General features: G+C 39.3%; 2 protein-coding genes and 1 long non-coding RNA gene across 10 annotated transcripts in view; 2 read left to right on the top strand and 1 right to left on the bottom strand.

The window, feature by feature from the left end:
* Positions 1-17,100, top strand: part of rreb1a (ras responsive element binding protein 1a) — a 105,441-nt gene extending 88,341 nt beyond the window's left edge. For 2 of the 8 annotated variants that reach the window (XR_015524671.1, XR_015524672.1), the window contains 8 exons: positions 2,228-2,378; positions 2,464-2,606; positions 6,519-6,708; positions 6,817-9,376; positions 9,488-9,652; positions 11,273-12,031; positions 13,982-15,187; positions 15,344-17,100. Coding sequence is in view for 2 of the 8 variants with exons in the window: in XM_087309021.1 (XP_087165147.1) it covers positions 2,228-2,378; positions 2,464-2,606; positions 6,519-6,708; positions 6,817-9,376; positions 9,488-9,652; positions 11,273-12,031; positions 13,982-14,451 (4,438 nt within the window). In the remaining 6 variants the exon portion in view is untranslated. Of the gene's footprint in view, positions 1-2,227; positions 2,379-2,463; positions 2,607-6,518; positions 6,709-6,816; positions 9,377-9,487; positions 9,756-11,011; positions 12,169-13,779 lie in introns of all 8 variants that reach the window. The other 6 variants (XR_015524674.1, XR_015524675.1, XM_087309021.1 and 3 more) reach the window with 4 other exon arrangements.
* Positions 6,253-17,093, bottom strand: LOC147837926 (uncharacterized). Its single transcript, XR_015524702.1, has 3 exons — positions 13,232-17,093; positions 11,006-13,138; positions 6,253-9,750 (listed from the first exon to the last, which is right to left on the bottom strand). It is a non-coding gene; the product is annotated as an uncharacterized LOC147837926 (long non-coding RNA).
* A 3,061-nt stretch (positions 17,101-20,161) lies between the features above and the next one.
* The window catches only part of cul2 (cullin 2), a 59,783-nt gene continuing 57,567 nt past the window's right edge, over positions 20,162-22,377 (top strand). The window contains exon 1 of the mRNA XM_087309017.1: positions 20,162-20,377. Coding sequence (XP_087165143.1) covers positions 20,303-20,377 — 75 coding nt within the window. The 5' untranslated portion in view covers positions 20,162-20,302. The remainder of the gene's footprint in view (positions 20,378-22,377) is intronic.

The raw sequence follows: 22,377 nt of genomic DNA, 5'->3' as shown, positions 1-22,377 counted from the left end.
TGCAGTGTTATTCACTAGTCATCCATCCTCCAAGTTGGAGCCATCTGGAAATCTCCTCAAGATTCAACTCCGTCCAAAGCAGTTGTTTTACAACCATTAACACTGTCGAGCACAGGCAGATTTGTAACATGGAAACGATAGATATGTTTACATTCAGCTATTTCTATGAATATCGTATGCTAAAATGGTTTATGGAAACGCCAATATGTGCATGAATTTAGATAATGCGCAGGGAAATATGTTTACACACACAGCTGAGTAGGACAGACTTTTATTTGACAAGAAAAAACACATTTACCAAATAAATTCCGGCATGCTCATTGAAAAGTCATGTCATTTTGATTTAAGATTATTGAAATGTGTGTGATGGGATGCATTAATGCACTTTGCAGTGTTTCCATCACATTGTAAAGCATCTGAAATGTTGTTTTGCTTATTTCTAAAACCCCTCAGCCGTCAGTAAGTCATCACAGGGCTTCAGTTTTATTATTGTTCCCTCCTGAACTGTCTTGAGCATCTATCTGCACTCCCAAAGATCGTCTCAAGCCTCCAAAAGCCACTACATTGCATTCATTGCATTTTGTTTTGTCTTCTGAGGCGTAACTCATTTGTTAGAGAAGATAAAAGCCCACAGGGGCTTCTCCCAATGCACAAAACTACATTTATACGTCTAATTTTGTGGGACCAGTTTATCAGGAAGTGGCGATTTTATTCTCACCGACTCATTGAAATAAAAAAGTGCATATATTTTGGGAATGCACTGTACGTATAGTCAAGAATACGGGAAAGAAATACAGGATGCTGTTGATATTTGAAAGAGAGAAGCCTCTAGAAAGTAAGTTGTTGTTTAGTAAAAAAGCAATCACACTCAAAGAGCTACAGCAAGAGATTTTGAACAAAACAGATTTATTAATAAGATATATTTATTTAAACATTTTATTCACCAAACATATTTAGAAATAGAAAGATAAAGTCCTCCAATCTCCAACTAGATCTCAGTTAGGACGAGTTGCAGCTTGTGAAAAACTCTCCTATAGTTTACATGGAAGAACTGAAATTTATTTTGATAAATGGGGAAAATTTCCTAATTTCTGCGATCCACAATGTTAGTAAACATGTTACGAGACAAAATAATAATTAAGGTTATGATATTAGCAACACCTCACCCCCCCCCCTTTTTTTTCTTTTATTTCTCTTTTTTTTCCTTTTTCCTTTTTTTCTTTTTCTTGTGTGTGTTTTGGTTTACTTTTGCAATTTATATGATGTTATTAATTTATTGTATTTATTTATGTTGTATTGTTCTGCATTTTTTGTTAATGCTCTGTATTTGATATTCATCTGCATTATTTAAAATAAGAAAAATCAATAAAGTTAAAATCATAAAAAATAAATAGAAAGAGAAGACATTTAAAATCAGGTGAAATATTGCAAACATAAAATTGCAAACCACAAGAATTCTGTCATTTTCTTTTTTGTATTTTTTGTTTCTCTTGAATTTTGCTCTTTTTAACATTTATATTTAATATTTTTCCCTAATATATAAATTTGGGCTACTAATTTTTGGACCGTTATTATAAATTATTTCATTAAATTAGCTCTAGATTTGGCCTCAGATCTGACCAATGTAATGTACATGCACAAATATAACATTGTAAAGCATCCTATAGATAATGTTAATTTAAAAGAGAGATTTGTGAGGGGTGTACTCCTATATGTGGTTATACATCTATATTTGCAGTATATGTGTATTATGTGCATGTATTTGCAATGTATTATGTGTATAATGAAGGTGGTCATTTGAAATTATTCTGGAAGGAATTATATTAGACCACACATTCTCACCCTGCATGTAAAAACTCTTAATTTTTATTATTAATATTTTCTTCTGTTCTTTTATGCTATTTTTTTTTTTTACAATTTAAAAAAGTTGATTATTATGTATTATGTATAATTAGTACACCTAACAATAATGTATAGAAATTGTATATGATTTAAGATCGTATAATGAGACCCAAATGCACCTTGAAATATTGTTCGATTGTACTCAATTGAGAGTTAAAAATAAACATAAAATAAAAAAGGAAGGGAAAAAGTGCTTTAAGACAAATATTTTATGCGTTATTCCAGTTTTGCGTCTCATTCGCATCTTTGGATGGAAACAGCCATTTATAGTGACATCCGAGTTATAGAAAGCCGTTTTAAAGCACACTCTTATGTTTGTTTTCAGACACATGAAGATCCATGAGAAGGACTCTGCCAGCTCCATCCCCAACAGTCCGACTCTCTCCCCAACTAAGCGACGGCGTTCCTCCACAGCCAAACGCAAACTAAGTCAAGATGAAGACTGCGAGAAGACAGAGGAGCCGTCCAGCAAAAAGGTAAATGTAGCTCCACTGTCTTACCTGCTCTCTAGGACTTCCAGATTTGGCTAAAAGTAGATGATGGGTGACCTGTGATCCGCAGGTGCTGGAGGACAGTGGAGCAGATGAGCAGGGATCGAACAAAGGACAGGACGAGCTCTTGACCTGCTCGATCTGCTTCAAGAACTTCACCTGCAAAAATGACTACGACACCCACATGGAAATCCATCCCGACACTACATTAAGGTACAAACAGGGTGCAAATTACAGGGGGGGTTTGGGGGGAGATTGGTCAGGAAGGATCAAACATTAATTAGAGGGGGTCAATGTCAAAATAACATGTCAGTTTGCTCTGATTTGTATCTTAAATAATAAGATGATAGATCATCAATTAATAGATTATATATATTATATATATTATATATATATATATACATACACATACACATACATACATATATATGCATGCATTTGGGGGCAACACGGTGGTGCAGTCGGTAGAGATGTTGCCTCACAGCAAGAAGGTCACTGTTTCAAGTCCAGGCTGAGCCAGTTGGCATTTCTGTGTGGAGTTTGTATGTTCTCCCTGTGTTGGCGTTGGTTTCCTCCGGGTGCTCCGGTTTCCTTCACAGTCCAAACACATGCACTATAGGGCAATTGAATAAACTAAATTGTCCGTAGTCTATGAGAGTATGTCCTGGTCCTCCAGGTTGAGGGCTGAGCATTGGGTTAACATGCAAACTCCACACAGAAATGCCAACTGGCCCAGCCAGGACTCGAACCAGCAACTTTCTTGCTGTGAAGCAACAGTGCCAAGCACTGACAGAGATTTTTCATTTCGTAAATGAAGGCGAAATATCCCTGCACCTGTTGATGTAGCCTAAAATCATCTCCATGTTACTTCCAATAGTAATGATTATCTGTATGTTACATAAACACATCTTGAGTCATGCGACATGTCTCGGGTATTGAGGCTTGTTCATAACTGACAGGCCTGCTAACAAAAGCACTGTTTAGGGTTTGATAATGGAACCGTTCTTGCCCTTCCTACTCGTTTTTTTCTGTTCAGTATATTATAGCTGTCCATTAAGCTCAGACAGGAATGTTGTCCCTTTGTTCAGAGTGAGAGTTGTATTGCAGGGGGACGCCAGTAGCTGGGGCTTTAGGCTGGATCCCTGCAGTTGCTGGGATATATAGTGATGTGCTTTGTGCTGGTACAGTCATAATTTAACACATCCGAATACTGAGGGGTTCCTCTTGCTTGCTAACTACGCCAAGCGGATCTTGTTTCAGTGGGGTTTATCTTTTATAATGTTCTACATATTTTAAATTGGTACACATCTTTTATACTGTTTTATGGGTTTGACTTTTGGAGTTCAGCTTTGTTTTTCTTTAATAAAACACTCTAATGTTATTTAAAAGAGTAAATACATCTTAAATAAATAAATTTGAGTGAGGTACCATAGTATGGGATAAGAAACAAGATTAGTCGCTGATTTATCAGTGAGATGAACCGCCAACTATTCTGGCATCTGGTTGACACAGCGCATGCCCTTCCAGCGGCAACCCAGCACTGTGCTGGGAAACTATTATCGCATTAAAAAAACAAAGAAAATGAAAAGCTCAAATGTTATTGGCTGAGAATGAGCATAGCTAAATGACTGTAATCCAGTGGACGTTCCCCCCTCCCACTGGTGAGAGGCCTAAGAGATTCTTCCCTTCCCCCCGCATGTGGCCCCCAGGCTTAGGGCTAGGGAGTGGCTCATAGAGGAAGGAGGAAACATTTAGGGGGGATGACCAAAGGTTGTGTTGCTGGGGGGATTTAATGAGACACAGGAGGGGAGACTTGAGCAAGATGCATTCTGTAAGACATCTCTGTAGAGTGTGTGCCTGCATGCATGAGTGTGAGGTGGTTGCTGTATCCTTGGAGACGTCAGTCTGCAGACTATCCTTCTAATGTTACCCAACCAATGACCTGCCCGTCTGCTAAATGAATAGCTGTACGGCGTGGCTGTGGGTAAAGGAAGTTGGCAGAGCAGTTTCAGAGCTGCATTATTGTTGTATGGAACTGCTTCAAATTTAGCACTAATCCTGTGTAATCACAAGAGCTAAGAGTGCTAGTTAAGAGGATCTAGACTGCTGTGAAATGGGTTCCACTTTGAACAGTTCTAAAAGCACTGAAATAACCACACATACTGACACACTAGAATGCTTCTTAAGGTAGAGACGTGTTATCTATCACACCCAAACAGACGGACACTCCCGAATATACGACATGCTGTAATAAAACAAATGGGTCAAACTTGATTGGATGAGACACATTTTTAGTCATTGCAAAAAGCCTTTAGAAACAGTTGCATCATGGACAGGGAAAGGCTTGTGCTTTGCATAATTATAGGTCACTCTTTGTAACAGGCAAGCTAAAATGTTCTACTCTGTTTAAAATATCGTGGCTTTCTCATGCAAATCCTACAAAATGTATAAACCAATCGGAAGTGTCTCAGGTGGATTTACTGCTGTGCTATGCTCTGGCTTGCATTGCATTGTGTATGTCTGTTGAGATAAAAGCAGCTTAGAGTCCCTACGGACACAAAGTCACCATGATCAGGGGCAGGGCATGTGACAAGACCAATGCAGTGTCACAGACATTAACCAGTTGTCTTTAGCAGCACCCAATACACACAGAAAGAGAACCATTATAGACTGAGGTGTGATTATTATTGACTTTGAAAGTTAATTTACTTGGGAAATTCCAGATATCCGGAAAGCATGTTTTGCTGAGGCACACTGTAAAATGGCCATTTTATTTTAAAAAGATTTTTAGAAGTGACAACAGTTTTAATTCATAATAGTAATAGTTTATAATGACATATATGACATGCATGTCAGGGCTCGAAATTAACCTTTTTGCTTGGTAGCACCGGTGCTCCTAACTTTAAAAATGTAGGCGCATCAGCCAAAATTTTGTCGCACCCACCAATTATGAGCAACGCTACACGTTTTATACAAACTTATTTATTGCATTTGAATTCAACAGTAATCAAACTAACAAGCAAAAAAAATCTATATATGCAAGCGTAAGAAAAATATGTCTCAACAAAATCCCGTTCTGACAAGAAAATACATTTTATAACATAACTGAGTGACTAAAAGATACACGGAGCGCTCATCGGCCCTGACCGCACTGCTTGAATGAATCTGTTAACGGTATAACTGTGCTGTTCTCTCAAGTGCTGTCTGATATTGCACTGATGCTTTTGACATATACTGTACCTTATTATATGCATACGTCATGTTAATAGCAATACTGGTCTTTTCATTAGTAACGTTAGCGATATTAGTTTACTCAGTGTAAGCCTGTTTGTGAGGGTGTATGTGGTGTTGAATTTGACATATACCTGCCCCTTGCACGGCGGACAGCATCTGGCGATTATATGAAGGATTAAACAGAAGCTCTCGTGCTAGATGTAGCAAACAATTACCTGAAAATTCCATCCCACAGCCTATTCAAGGCGGACTTGAAGCCAATGGAAGTCTTTTATCCACTCTTGGAAAAGTGTAGATGGTGGATTAACATTCAGCACATGGTCACTAGTAAGATGTGCCATTTATTTATAACTGTAGATGCCATGGTTTCTAAAACTAAATCTGTCAGCGTTATCTTCATTCTCATCTTCAGCGCTTTAGTTTTTCGCGGTAGCAGCTCTCTCTGTCATCCCAAGCAAGAAGGCGCTGTCTGAGTGATTGACAGCTGTTATTAACCAATCATTCGCGTTCAGTGCTAGAGCAGTGGGCCAATAAGAAGAGCGTGAAGGCGGGGCAAGCATTACGGATTGGCTTTGTTTACTGCAGCAAGTTGACATGACAACTGTTTTAAACCATTCCTGAGTGTTGCGTTTCCCGTTTCAAGTGCAGATAAAGAGCTTGGAGATGCATTCTGCGTGAATGTCTCCCGAATCCGCGCATGTGGTGAACATTTTGCAGTAAAAATTGGTCGCACACAACAATTTTAAGCACTCGCAGATATGCTCCCAAATATATTTTGAGGTTGCATAGATACAATTTCGACCGCATATGTGACCAAAATGGTCGCAATTTCGAGCCCTGCATGTAGTACATCTTGAAATTCTAACCTTGCATTACTCTTCTTATTGCTAGATGTGATCTATGCTGCGTCTCCTTCCGGACACCTCGAAGTTTGCTTCGCCACAATGCAGCTACCCATAAGCAGCTACCCACAGACCCCAGTGGACGACCCTTCATTCAGAACAATCCATCCATCCCTCTCGGCTTTAATGATCTGGCTTTCATTGACTTTTCATGCCTCAAGTTCCCTCGTATTGCCCAGGTAACATCAACTGTCAGCTTTTCTCTACTTTATGTGCAGCTTGTCATGTTTCTTTATTTTGTCTGTAATATTTGAGCGTTGAGTTTCATTTTTTTCTTTTGCCCACAGATTTGGTGTGAAACCAACCTTCGTCGGTGTACTGGCAAATTCCATCGTTTTGTATGCGACTCGTGCGATAAGGCATTCCCTCTTAGCTCAGCTCTGGACTTACACAAAGCCTCACATGAGGAGTCCAGTGGCACCCAAGAAACAACTTCACCCTTAGTTGAGAAAGACGAGCTTCCCAATGACAAAAGCAGCTTCATGGACTTTCTGGGCTTGCAGCACATCTCTCAGGTCAAGCCTGCCCCTTCTGAAGAGGATGCCCTGCAGGCTAAGCTAGATAGTATCCGGGTTATTCACGTAGAGCCGAATCAGTCCACCGTACCTCAAGAGCCTGGTCTTGTTGGAAGTGTCAACCTATCTCTTGTAGACCCTACGACTCTTCATGGTTTGTCCCACCAAGAGGCTCTCAAACTACTGTCCCTTCAGCCATTCCAGACTGGCTTTCTGGTGCAGCCAGATGGTGGTATGGTGGTGAAGCCTGTTTGTGGTGATACCAGCACAGAACTTGCAGATATACAGCAAATACTCAAAGTAGCTTCTGCTGCTCCAAACCAGATTGCTCTTCCACCTTTATCAAAGGCCCCATGTAGTACTGGACAGTCAGGCTACAAGCAGATGCCTCCACTCAAGCCAAAACCATTGGTGGCCCCCAGAACCAGCATGGTAGCTTCAACTCCACCGCCTCTATTGAACACCCAACAAGCTTCACTGGGCTGCATCAGCCCTAGCCTTCCACCCCCTGCCAGCCATCCCATCAAGGTGGCTAGGGAGAACTCTTCATCTTCCTCGTCCTCTTCTGCCAGTAACCAGGCTTCTGCAGAGAGGATTCAAATGGAGGCGGAGTGCATGGGAGATGCACATACTCCGATGGACATGGATGAAAGACATATCAAGCAGGAGAATAGCAAATTAGAAGAGACCACTGGAAAAAAGGGAACATCTCAAAAAGGCTCATACCCCTGTCGATTTTGTGACCAGGTCTTTGCATTCTCAGGTGTGCTCCAGGCACACATGCGTTATCATTTGGGCGTCCTTCCCCACCAATGTAATATATGTGATTATGTTGCACCAGACAAGGCAACACTGATCCGTCATTTGAGAACACACAGTGGTGAGCGACCCTACGTCTGCCGGCTCTGCCTTTACCCGTTTACAGTCAAGGCTAACTGTGAGCGTCACCTTCGCAAAAAGCACATGAAAAGCAGTCGCAAGGAGATTGAGAAAAACATTAAGTATGTTACCTCGTCCACGTCAACATCAGATGTCGTAGAGCAGGCTGGGACCAGTGAAACTACCTGCCGCTTCTGTGGTGAAGACCTAAAGACCTTTCGGGCCCTGCAGATTCACCTGCGCACACACAATGGCTGCCAGCGAAAGCCATTTGAGTGCAAGCGTTGTGGAGCAGCCTTCCTGGCCAAACGTAACTGCATCCATCATCTTCTGAAGCAACATCCAGAGGTCCAAGAGCAGGATATTGAAGACCACATAATCACTCTTCTAGCTCCATCATCCCAAAATAGCCCAAGCCCATCTCCTCTCAATGGCGTTCCTACTAACAACGTGGTGCAGCCCATCAAGGTGGAGGACCTTAGCTTCTACGCTGTAGAATATAGCGTAGATATGGATCAACCACTTGACTTTTCTAACAAAAGTCGAGGGGCCAACAACAACAATGCTGGAAGTGTAAGTGGATCGCCTGCGATCAAAATTGAACCTGTCTCTTTTGACACTTCCATGGAGCCCATTGACCTCTCTATTCCTAAGAATCCTATGAAGAAGCTTAAACAAGACATCGAGGCTGCTTTACCAAGAGCGGTTAAGAAAGAACCTTCATCTGTTAGCATTCTTGCAAAGGCACTTCAGGCTGATAAGTCCATTGATGACAAGTGCCAACCGCTTGGGTGCTACCAAGTTCCTGTAGCTTTGACGTCTCTTACTGGTAGCACTAGCGCTGCAGGAAGACCCTTGCGTCTAAAACCCCTGCTTCCTAAACCTTCCTCTGCTGGTGTGAAGGAGCTTCCACCCCTAGCATCCATTGCTCAGATCATCTCCTCTGTGTCCGGTGCCCCTGACCTTCTAAAACGTGACAACACTAATAGTCTTAAGACTGATTCTGATACACCTGCCAAGCAGGAATCACCAGAGACCCTAAAAGAGGAGCTTTCGGTAGAGATCTCCAAAAAGAGGACTAGGAAAAGGCCTTCCAACGGCTTAGCAAAAGAGAAAACCGTGATGAATGCTCCAGACCTGAGTATTGACTTGGAGTCTAGTGGGGAGTTTGCTAGTGTTGAAAGGATGTTGGCAAACACTGATGCTAACAAGTTCAGCGCCTATCTTCAGACCAACACAATTGAGTTGGCAAGAAAAAGCAGGCAGCAGCCAGGTGCTGGTGACGAGAAAGAGATGAAAGATGAGAAACACTTGCCAGTCCAGCAGACTGTTCAACAGCCTAAAGGGAAGAAAAATGCGTACTCAAATTCTGTGCAGAAGATGATTTGCCCATTTTGTCCCAGAGTTTTCCCATGGGCCAGCTCGCTTCAGCGCCACATGCTAACACACACAGGTAATTTTTGTTTTGTGCGATAACATAAGTACAATGTGTACATTATTGATGTAGACCCTGTGTGCTGCCCCTTTTGTTTAGTTTTGTTATTATGTTGAATTCATTAAACAGGTCAGAAGCCATATCCTTGCCCCCAATGTGATGCCTTCTTCTCAACCAAATCCAACTGTGAAAGACATCTTTTGCGCAAGCATGGCATTTCCAACAGAGTGCTTAGACGCAATGGTGTAATACCCAAACCTAAGGATGCAGAGGATGGCTCGCCAGAGAGCGCAGGTATCAAAGTTAATTCATAAACAGAAAGTTGCTTTTATAATAGACCCCTTTCACATGATTGTAATGATGTGTTTAATCGTCATCAACTTCTTAATCCCCTATAGTTTTTAAAAGGGGTGTCACGATTTATCGTTGTACGATTTATTGCGATGCAAAAATATCTTAATATGCACCGTGGCGTTATGATGATTTGATTACGATATGACGTCCGTTTTCTCTTATTAGTTGAGCTGTTTGCACGTGAGCTACGTTCCACCTGCTGTCGCACGTGAGTTCAGATTGCAGCAGCAGTAATGTTAGCAGACCAAGATGAGTGGAGTTGAAATAGAGGATGGCCCATCCTCTCAAAATCAGACGTCTGGCAACATTTCGGTTGTACAGTCATTGCTTTGGACTCGTCTGCTTTTTGACACTCATACTGGGTCAAACATCCTAAATTTTAAAGCCTTCACAGTGATTTACATACTTTGCACAGCGACAGGGATACCTCCTAATGGTGTTGAAAGAACCACATACTGTATTTATAAGGTACAATTCACCCTAAAATATCATTCTGTCTTCATATAATGTTCCCGCCGCAAAATCACACATGACGTGAGCTGACCGTGAGCTGTTACTACAGCGGGCGGACTTTGATAGACGCGAGCGTATGGCAAGCCGTTTTAGCATTTTAAACCTTTGTTCTGACTATCCATGAATATATTTTGAGATATCTCTAATTATATTTTGACTAGTCATAATTATAATTCGACTTGTCAGAATGACAATTAGAGATATCTGCAATTACAATTGTACTAGTACGAATTCAGATTGGAGATATCTGCAAATATATTATGACTAGTCATATTCCTCCATTGACTTCCATTGAAAAATATTTGCAGATATCTCTAAATGAGTTTTGACTAGTCACAATTGTAATTAGAGATATCTCTAAATGAATTTAATTAAATATGAATTAAATACCTGGAAATGTGGATTTTTTTTTGCACACACAAAAAACGCAAGTGACCAAGCAAAGCCTTAAGCTCTTACTGTTAAATTCAATTGAAGAGAAAGCTTTTTTTTTTTGCACCTTCACTTAAATTGTTCCTTAATTTTGTCTCTGTCATTTCAATAATATTTTTTAGAAGTTTTTAAATAGTTTTATTTTCCAGAGACAGGCCTGTTTAATTTATTTTCTTAAAGAAGGTTCAGTTTAACAAGTTGAAACAAAAGAAATACATAAAAAATAGTTTACTTGGTAAAATTTGCATTTCAGTTTAATTTTCAATTTTTATTCCAAATATCGTGATACATATCGAATCATGAACATTATATCGTGATACACATCGTATCGTGAGTGTATCGTTACACCCCTAGTTTTTAATGTTTAAATTGTTTTTTTTTTATGTAAGCTAAACAGCTTTATTCCTTTCCTAAAAGGCATAATAACACTTCTATGGAGGTTTTCTGTTGTTATTTGAGCAAATTGTAATGCAAACAAATTATTTGTGGTACTCTCTTATTCACTGCGCTCCAATTTTTACTCAACTATGATCAATTCTGTTACATTCAGATCAAGTATCCTTTCAACCTCGGACATTTGTTAAACAGAACCTTATGTGTCAATGTTTGTTTCAGATAGCACATCTGAGGCAGAGCTTCCTATGGGTGAGGCAATGGATCTAACAAGTTCAGACCCTGAGAAGTCTGTAGCATCTGATGCTGAGAAACCATCACCAGCTAAACCTACAGAGGCAGCCGTGGTAGAGCCTCTTCCTCAAAAAGAGGATGACAAAACATCCCTCGAGTCTTTAAAGCATAATGACACTGAAATAGAGGATGACCATTTAAATAGCAATAAGACCCTTGACTTGACCTTTGTCTCCAAAGCAAAGGACGTCAATATTACTGAGAAGGAGCAGCCACAGTCCTCCCCCGTAGCAGATGAAGAAATATCTGACAAAGCAAAAGCTCACGAGGAGTCTAAATTAACCTGCAAAATATGCAAGAAGAGTTTCCGCTACGTTAAAACCCTCACCAGACATGAGAAAGCTCATCAGCTGGACATGACACAAGACGCTGGTGTTACTAATGGACAAAACCTCACAAAATCAGATGATCCCATTGTGCCTTGTGAAAAGAAAGAGGTTACAGAAGAAGAAGTGGAGAGCGTAAGGAAGGGTAAAGCTGAAACAGAAGGAAATGGCAGCGTGGTGGAAAGCGGGCCTGATGAGGATAAAGAGGAGAGAAGTGATGAAGAGGAACCTGCAACTGAACCAAAGAGTGCTGGGAGAGAACCTGGTAGCAAACCGGACAAAAGGAAAAAGGTGTGCAGTATATGCAACAAACGCTTCTGGAGCCTTCAGGACCTGACTAGACATATGCGCTCGCACACAGGTAAAGACAAAACTGAAAAGAGGCATAGATTGGTAAATCATTCATGAGAACTTTAAAGGATTACTTCATCCAAAAAAATGAAGATTACGTTATTAATTACTCAACCTCATGTCCTTCCAATTACCAAAAAGAAGTTTGTTCTTTTTCTGAATACAAATCGAGATATTTTAGATTAAATCTGAGAGCTCGGGTGCTGAGAGATCTCTATTAAAGGATACAAAAATACTGTCAAAACGTTTCATATGACTTCAGTGGTTTAATTGTAATCGCGTGAAGCACCAATAACTGTTTTGTGCACCATAAAAAACTGTAAAATCATGCCTTTGTCTTCATCATCAGGCACCTCTTTTATAAAAATAGGCACAAAACGGGTGAAAATAAGCATACGCCATTTCCCACAGAATCCTATAATCCATGAAAACAATTTGACAGGAGAATGTGCACAGCTTTAAACAAACATATAATAATAACTTAATTAAATCACTACAAAGCATCATAGCACTCATTTGTAGATCGCTTTAGACAAAAGCGTCTGCTAAATGGTTAAATATAATCTTATAAGCCATAATAATTAATAAATAAAAGTCTATTCTAGCGTACAAGGCTTCAATGCAAAGTTTTACCCCTGATCATTGTGCGAGTTTACTACGGACATTACAATGTATACTAATCAAGTATACTGTAATACTTGGTGCCACACTGCTGACTCTAATGCCAATACACCATACTGCCTATAGTAAACACACACTCTTACCTGGTACAAGAGAAGATTTAGGTCAACAAAGTTATAGTCACAGAAGTCTTTCTGTGCACAAAAGGGTTCTTGAAGTTCTTGAACCACCGAAGACACAATGACTGTTTCGACAATATTTTTGGCTCCTTTTAGGTGCACAAAAATGTTCTTGGAGCTTCGTATGTCTGTAGTTGAACTACATTGGCTGTTTTAATAATATTTTTGGTTCCTTTTTGGTGTGCAAAAGTGTTCTTGGAGCTTTGTGTGTCAACAGTCGAACCACTGAAGACACACTGACTGTTTTGACAATATTTTTGGTTCGTTTTTGGTGCACAAAAGGGTTCTTGAAGCGTCGTATGTCTACAGTTGAACCACTGAAGACACGTTGACTGTTTTGACTATATTTTGGGTTATTTTTTTGTGTGCAAAAGTGTTCTTGGAGCTTCATGTGTTAACAGTCAAACCACTGAAGTCTTATTGACTGTTTTGACAATATTTTTGGTTCTCTTTTGGTGCACAAATGTGTTCTTGGAGCTTTGTATGTCTACAGTTGAACCACTGAAGTCACATTGACTGTTTATCAATGGTTTTGGCGCACAAAAATGTTCTTAGAGCTTCATATGTCTACAGTTGAACCCCTGAAGTCACGTTGACTATTTTGACAATGGTTTTAGTTTCTTTTTTGGTGCACAAAAGTGTTCTTGGAGCTTTGTATGTCTACAGTCGAACCACTGAAGACGCATGTACTCTTTAGACAAGGGTTGTCAAACTCATTTTCTGGAGGGCTGCAGCCCTGCACAGTTTAGATCCAACCATGCCCCAATACACTTACCTGTAGGTTCCAAACAAGCCTGAAGGACTAAATTAGTTTGATCAGGTGTGTTCAATTAGGGTTGGAACTAAGTTGTGCAAAGCTGCGGCCCTCCAGGAACTCATTTTGACACCTGTGCTTTAGACAATATTTTGTCCAACTTTGTCAAATCTTGGTATCGTTGCTTTCTATGAAGAATAAGAGAGCTCTTGGAATCTAAAATATCTTCATTTGTGTGCTGAAGATGAACAAATGTCTCAGGCAATTGGATTGACATAAGGTTGAATATTTATTAACAGAAATTTAATTTTTGAGTGAACTAACGTCTTTAATATGAGCAGCTCTTGATTGATAAACTTTTGTTTCTGATTGAAACCTCAAAGTTTTGATGGCTTGTTTCTACCAGGTGAGAGGCCGTACAAGTGCCAGACATGCGAGCGCACCTTCACCCTCAAGCACAGTTTGGTTCGACATCAGCGAATCCACCAGAAGCTGCGTGGCGTGGATAGTGATGGTTCCACATGTGGAGCTGCAGGGGGAGCGGATGAGGAGGGCTTCAGCGGACGTTCGGCCAGCGAAAGCGAATGCACACCCACCAGCACAAACCCGCCCTCTGAGAACGAAAGTGAAATGACAGACACTGTGAAGGGGGAACCAACCTCGTATGTGAACAAGGGAGCAGCCGCGGACCCAGAAGAGTATAATCTGAGCTCTGAGACAGAACCTGCAGCAGAAACACCCAAAGAAACTCCAGCAGAGGATTCTCCAGCCACATCAGAGCCGGGATTCATCCAAGGTTTACTGGAGATCCATACCAAGCCCACTACTGAGCACATTTTGCCCACCTCCGAGCCACCGCTTCTTGGAGTGGAGTGAAGAGTGACTCTTTCATAGTGTAAGCATTGTGCTGCAGAAAAGACACAGTGCCATATAACAAAACCTAGTACATTGCATTGAGAAAAAAAAAAGCAATGACTGTTTCCAAGTGCCTTTCTACTTTCTTTGTTTTTGCTATATCTTTATCAGCATTTATCTTGATCTAAAGTTGATTTTTATAGTATTTTACAATGATCTTTTGTGTGTGTGGAATCCTGAGAGAACTACTTCAAGCAATATATGAACAAATGAACGCATTGTACAGTACAGCAACGGTGAAAATCTGAGATCAACTGGAGGACTTCTTTCTACTGAGAGGCTCACAGCCGAGTGCATAACTGGAATACGCAACTTGTTCACCATAGGGGCTACTTTTTGGCTCGTCCTCCTTCAGTTTGCCCGTGGCTTAATTCCATTCAATGACAGAGGGTCCAGAGTCATTGTTTTACTGCAATAATATGCTGTTCTAGGTGCTGTGCCATGCACAGGAAACTTTGTTTGGTTTCAAGCAAAGATTTTGAGGGTCATCCTTGGAAAAAAGGTGTTCAACAGCTATCACATACAATATATGGGCAATGTTTGCCTCCATAAAAGCTGTCCTTAGCATTAGTGTACCTTTTTTGGCATGAAAGGAGGATTTTTAAATGAGAGATGGCCATGTTTTTAACTTAAGGGCTTGTGAATCTGTCCCTAAAGCTCGGTTTTGGATACTTTAAGGCAGGGGTCACCAATCCTGGTCCTGGAGGGCCGGTAACCCTGCAGTGTTTAGCTCCATCTTGCATCAATACACCTGTCTGGGTGTTTCAAGTGTACATAGTAAGACCTTTATTAGCTGGTTCAGGTGTGTTTGTTTAGGGTTGGAGCTAAAATCAGCAGGACACCGGCCCTCCAGGAACAAGTTTGATGACCCCTGCTTTAAGGGGTAGTTCACCCAAAAAGAAAAATTTAATCATCCTTTAGTCCTCCTCAAGTGGTTGCAAACCTTTCCAAGATGTTAATTTTGAAGCAAAGCTGACTTTTTGTTTGTCGTACTATGGAAGTCAATGGTTACAGGTTTCCAACATCCAAAAAAAAAAATACAGGAAACTTTCAAACAAGGATGAGTAAATGATGACAGAATTTTACTTTCTAGGTGCACTATCCCTTTAAAACCTCGACAATAAATCCCTAATAAGGAACTAAAGGCAGCACATGATTTATAATGATGTACTTGACGCACCTGTCCAGGTTTACAGTCTTCCAAAAAAACATCTTTTTATCTAAGCCTTACCTTTTCCTCTGAGCTTTGAGCAGATTTCTTGTGTTCTGCCAGGCTGGTGTACTATAGACTTGATGGTGTACTTGAACCCTGTCGCCCTGCTGCCTCCTGCCAGGATGAGTCAATCCTGCACACATGTCAATCACACACTCTTTTGTAGCATTGGATCTCTCAGTTTTATATACTTGTGTTGTAAAGAAACCCTGTACGTGAAACCAGGCCATGGAGGCGGTTTGAAATCTTCAAATGTTAGTCTCCTGAAATCCGTCTATGAGGAATATTGAGCCTGATGATTTTGAATTGGCCTCATTGGATTGAATGTGAGGTTGGTTGTGTGCGCCCCCTAGTGGTGAAGATCTAACATCTCGACTTGTAGTATTGGATGAACTCGAATGCAATCGCTTTCTCATGTCTGGGTGTTTCCAGGACGTTTGCTTCTCCCGATGCCTTCTCCCGGGTTAGTGACTGTGTTAGGTGTTGGTTGATTGTGCACGGAAATGCGACGAATGCTCACAGTGACTGTTTTTAATGTATTTATTATGACCCAGTGTGGGGTGAAGAAGTAAATGTGGAGAAGCCATGTATTAACACGATTATGCTGCAGAAAACATGATTCGAATTCAATAATTAGCTTCCCAGCGTTGATCTGGGTCTTCGATGATCATAATCACTTCGATCCGAAAGCTTTATGTAGAACTTTGTATGCATTTGTTTTTAGTATGCGTGGTCTGTTATCTTTATTATAATTATTATGATTATTTCAGTTTGACAGAGAGATATACAAGTTGTTTTCATTTATATATTCTTTTGCATATAAAACTGTGAAATTTACTGTTATTGTGCTTTGGGTGAATCTGTAGGGTAGTTGTTTTTGCATGTTGTTCAGTTATAAATGATTTCATTTTCTGTTTTCGCCCCATCTGCCGCTCTCTCACTCTCAGGGTTCATACAAATGGCTTTCTTAAATCATCATTTACCTTTGCATAATCCTTCACCTTTGATTTCTGAATATGTCGAATCGTCAATCACTACTTTTATTAAGCACTTGACTGTGAATTCAAACGAACAGGGTGGAGTTATCAAGATCCACATTCCACTCATGGGTTTTCTACAAGACTTGTTCTCCCTTTTTCTTTTTAAAAAAAAATCCTCCCTGCGTCTTTGTAAAAAATGCAGATTAACGGAGACCTCACTGTTTGACCGATGCAATAAAAGGGAGCATTGTGTCGCTGCTACATCCCCAAAAATAAGTCTACTGGACTTGAATGGAACCAGAATCACCGGGACATTTTTGGTACACTACTCTTGTTCTTTGAATGAGTGCTTCAGAATCAGAAATGTAAGCTGTTCTGTATCAAAACTATTCAAGCAATAAAGATATATTAAAGAAATGCGGAGCGGTATTGTTTTCCCTCTGAGAGATAATATTTTCGCCAGGTAGTGAAGGCCCAAAATGTGGACTCAAAACTAATGCTAAGTGCATCTGGAAAGGTAAGTCATTTCTTTCATACTTCTGGGGAAGGGTGGCATGGTGGCTCAGTGGTTAGCACTGTCGCCTCACAGCAAGAAGGTCGCTGGTTCAAGTCCTGGCTGGGTCAGGTGGTATTTCCGTGGTGGCTGGGTTTGCTCCTCCACAGTCCAAACACATGGCTGTATAGGTGTTTCCCAGTACTGGGTTGCGGCTGCGTAAAACACTTCGGAATCATTCTGCTGTGGCAACCTCTAAAATAGAGACTAAGAAGGAAAATAAATGAAAGATTTGTGGGGAAACATTGTGCAATTCAGAGTGTGCTCCACACAGGTGAGTGGGCTTGAGAAACCACCTGTAGGACACACACTCTCCTAAAAAACTAGCCAACTTGTCAAAGCATTTATATACTGGAGCTTATTTTACCCTCACTTAATGAATTCAATTAATGAATAAATGTGGGTAGCATGGTGGCTCAGTGGTTAGCACTGTCACTATACAGCAAGACGGTCACTGGTTCGAGTTCAGGCTGGGTCAGTGGGCATTTCTGTATAGTTTGCATGTTCTCCCTGTGTTGGTGTGGGTTAACTCCCGGTGTCCGGTTTCCCCCACAGTCCCAACACATGCGCTATAGGTCAATTGGTTAAACTAAAAAGGCCACAGTGTGTATGTGAGAGAGTGTATGGATGTTTCCCAGTACTGGGTTGCAGCTGGAAGGGCATCCGCTGTGTAAAACATATGCTGGAATAGTTGTCGGGTTATTCCGCTGTGGCGCTCCCTGATAATTAAGTGACTAAGCTGAAGGAAAATGAATGTTTTGTGCACTTACTGTACTACTTGTTGTCAATTGGACTAGATTAGTCTACTAGTGGTATGTGGGCTTTCTTCTAGTCCATGGGTGGGCAAACTCGGTCCTGCACAGTTTAGCTCCAACTCCAATCAAACAAACCTGCTTATATATATATATATATATATATATATATATATATATATATATATATATATATATATATATATATATATATATATATATATATATATATATAATGATTAGCATGTTCAGGTGTGTTTGATTAGTGTTGGAGCAAAAGTCTGCAAATACCGGCCCCCCAGGACAGAGTCGCCCACTCCTGTTCTAGTGGTACGCGGACGAATCAAATATGTCATATACAATGTTTCACAAATGATTTAAATATGAATATGATGACATAGATAATTGATAAACATTAATAAATGGGCTACTATATGTTAATACTTTACATTTAAGTACAGAAGTTTTTTTTTTTTTTTAACTTTTTTTAAGAACAGTAACCTATCATTTTTAACTTTAAAAGCACATTTTTAATTTTAAATGTTGATAATTTTTTACATATAAGCACAGTACAGGGTTAATGTTCAAACTATTTATAATGTTTAAAGTGGCTGACAATAATATTCTTCATACGAGGAATGAATCTGCCTCGTTTTTGAACTGTTTAGAGCTGTAGCTGCTTTACCGGGCACACTACTGCTACTGTATTCCAATACTGCTCATTATGGTGGTACTTTGAGAGACGATTGTTTTTCTGAGGTGGTACTTGATGAAAAAAGTTTAAGACCTACTGGACTAGATGATGGTATGAACTTGTGTATCAAGATGTCGCATTTTAAGCCATTTCAGCCTTCTCGTGTGAACTACAGACAGTAAGTTGCTTCTTATGTGTACTTTGCATTGATTTGCACTTCATTTCCCACCCATTTAGAACTGTTTGTTTGGTTTTGATCATGTTTTCTCCTTATTGTTTAGTGGAGTATTTTGAAATGTTGCATTGATGCTCTTCATATTTTGATCATGCATATGGCCAGTGATTATGCTACCAACACTGTATTTGAATAGTTCTGAGGTTGGGGTTTGGGCGATATTACAGCTTCATATCACAAAAAAAATTACACTGGTAGCAAAATCTAATATTGTGTCAGCGATATGTTCTACCTACTTTTAAAATGGGAGGTAGGGCAATCTGATGAGGTAGGACAAATCGACAGAACACCAGACCTTGAGACTGACGGACAATCAGCCAATCACATTGTGTTTTAGATTGTTTACTGGCAAAACTGGTGAACCTACAATATTTCCATCTATTATGAGACGCCATGTGTTCAAACAAACAAAAGCATTGGTGTCAGAGTAACACTGTAATAGTAATGAAATGATTCGGTGCTTGTTGCATATTCACATGCCTTAAAAAGCAGATGTGGCGAAAATACTATGGTAAATACTACAGTGTTTCTGAACCATACAATAGTAAAGTACTTGAATTAATATGTCTTGGTAACTTTATAGTGGTAACACAATCACTACAGTTATATAAACAGGTGACCCAATAACTAGCCATAGATCATTTCAATGTGTTTATGTCATTGTTCCATGAACATTTCCAGCTTGTTATTAAACTATTTAATAACTAACAAGAGGCAATTCAATCATAACTTAATGGTAAAACAGCTGTCATAATGCTATTTATCAATATGTGGTTCCTTTTATATTCTCGGATCCTACAGAAATTAAAAATTTTGAAACAAGAAATATGTTAGGACCATTGTTTTTGTTTACATCCCTCAAAATGATCAATAGAAAGGGTGTATATATTACAATTCACCACAGTTTACTCTAGTGTAAACATTTAGAAGCTCACTACTGCAGCATTCATAACAAAGAGTTATAGATGCTATACAATTTAATACACTTTACTATAGTATGGTTTAAAAAACTGCAATATTTACTGTTTTCATGGGGGTTACCAAAAAAATCTTCAAACATATTAAATGCAGCTGTGAACACAAAGTAAATCTAAAGAGCAGGGAATGCATAGAATAACAATCACACATATTTAGTAGCTAAATCACACAGAAATGTAGAATAATAGTTGAGTTCTTCTGCTTGAGGAGAGTCCTGCAGAGTTGAGCTTTAATCATGATTAAACACACCTGGAGGAGATGATCCAGACCTTCAGACTCAACACACACACTTCCATGCAGGCGTTTGGAGCTGAACTCTAGGATATCAGTAGATCTTTGATACAAACACTAATAATCAACCTAATCTAAAAGTCTTCTGGATTACTTGGAACCTATAAAGGAGTTTGATGAGGACTGGAACTGAAGTCTGCAGCCTAGAGTCACACAATCGTCTAAGTTACCTGATGGAAACTCTACTCCCAGTAGGTGCCACGGCTTCTTTCTACTAACAGTTTGGTCAAAATCATACAGTTTATGTACAGTTGAAGACTAAAATGAGTGTGGAATTTTAATTATTTTAAATAATTATTTTTCAAAGTGATGTTTAACAAAGTATTTTTCACAGTATTTACTTTTTTTCCTGGAGAAAGTACAATTTCTTTTAGTTTGGGTGGAATAAATAAAAATAAAAATAGAAAAATATGTTAAAACTCCTGTGGTCAATATTGTTAGCCCCTTTTTACGATTGGCCACACAACCCTGCCATTGAATTGCACTATAAGCTGAATACTAGTGTCATAGAGAAATATGAACGTACTGTCATCATGGCAAAGACAAAACATCTGATCTTAATTAATTGGGATTATTATGCTAGCTTTTGTGTTTGTAAAGAAAAATAGGAGTCATTCTGTATCTCAAATCGTCCCTTATAGCCTAGCCGCATTCACTATTCCCTACATTAGTCCACTTGAACGAGTGTATCTGCGCACTTTTGTTTGTTTTGCTGCTCTCTCAGAGGGATTGTATTGTAAACTTCCAGGTCAAAACATGTGATAGTTATTCAACACGTAGCCTGCTGTCTATCAACAATGAAACACAAACTTATCGTGTATACAAACGTTGCTTTGAATAATATTGGATTTTTAAACTTACTCTGACAGCATCGCGCTTTAGACGCCATCTTGTGGTCAGACGCGGACGTTAATTTGGCGCGAACTCTCGCAGTGCATTCTAGATAAACATTTTTAGCTGTCGAGTGTACTTACTGTGCATTGTGGGATTGATTTAATGCACTTTAGATTGTCCTCTATGATTTTGGACACGAGTAGAAATCTCTGCTAACTTAAATAGTACATTATTTGAGAGGTATGATGAATCGATTTTGGATACAGCCTCAATTTCAAAGTTCACTACCATGTGGTGTCCTTTTATAAATTATCTTCAAAACCATCTATAAATGCTTTGACATAACCATATATTTTCTGGGATTGTTTATTTTTTTCCGTACTCATTTTCTCCTTACTCATAAGTACACAATCACAGGCCCGTAGCCAGCCTGGTTAAAGGGGTGGTTCTTTTTTCTCAAAATGTGTACTTTTTTTTTGCAGTTATTCACCTCATTTTTTTATTAATTATGATGTTTAAATACTCCAATAAGTGGAATTTTAAGCACTATTTTAGTTGGATTAGCTTGTTCACGATTTTCTTCTAGCCTCTCTTGAAAATTCATCCAACAACAACAGCTTAATTAGTATAAACAGCACATGTCAGTCTAAGGCACTTGTAAAATGTGGAAAAAATATTAAAAAGCATTCACTGACATGGCTATTTCTTAAAACTGTGCCTACACAAGTTTTGATACCACTTGACTTCATCAGGGTAACCTGATGTAGCCACAGTTTTAAGGAACAGCCGTGTCAATAAAGGCTTTTTATTATTTTTTCCACATTTTTTGAGTGCCTTGGACTGATTTTGATGTTTTTTCTGATGAATCCCTTACACAAAGAGCACCGACACATTATTTAAGCTACCCCTGAAAACTTTGATTGTGGATTTTTATACTAATTAGTATTAAAATTAACTTTAATAGGCTGCTTTTGGTGCCTCAGACCTTTTTATAGTTTTTTTTTCTTTCAAGAATAAGGTTCAAGATTTAAAATTAAAGTTAGGTTACTTAGAAAACAACAGTCGGTCAATAGTGAAAGTTGACTTCACTTATGTCATATTGTGCGTTTTCTTAAAACCTTTGATGGGTTATTTCCACAATTTATGATGACATAGCAGTCACAATAGTTCAAATGAGAATACAGTGGCAAAAATTCTGGACCAATGACAAATACTGAACCTATGTCAGTGGGTGGGTAGTTCTTTTAAACCACCCGAACCACCCCCTGCCTACGAGCCAGAATCATGTATGTTATGGTAAAATATGCTTTAATGCAATATAAATACTGTTCATTTACTTGCGTAGAGGTTTATATAT

The sequence above is a fragment of the Danio rerio genome, chromosome 24, assembly GCF_052040795.2.
Source record: "Danio rerio strain M-AB ecotype USA chromosome 24, GRCz13ab, whole genome shotgun sequence".
Taxonomy (NCBI): Eukaryota; Metazoa; Chordata; class Actinopteri; order Cypriniformes; family Danionidae; genus Danio; species Danio rerio.
Note: the sequence above shows the minus strand (reverse complement) of the source record. Positions and strands in the feature narration are given on the sequence as shown.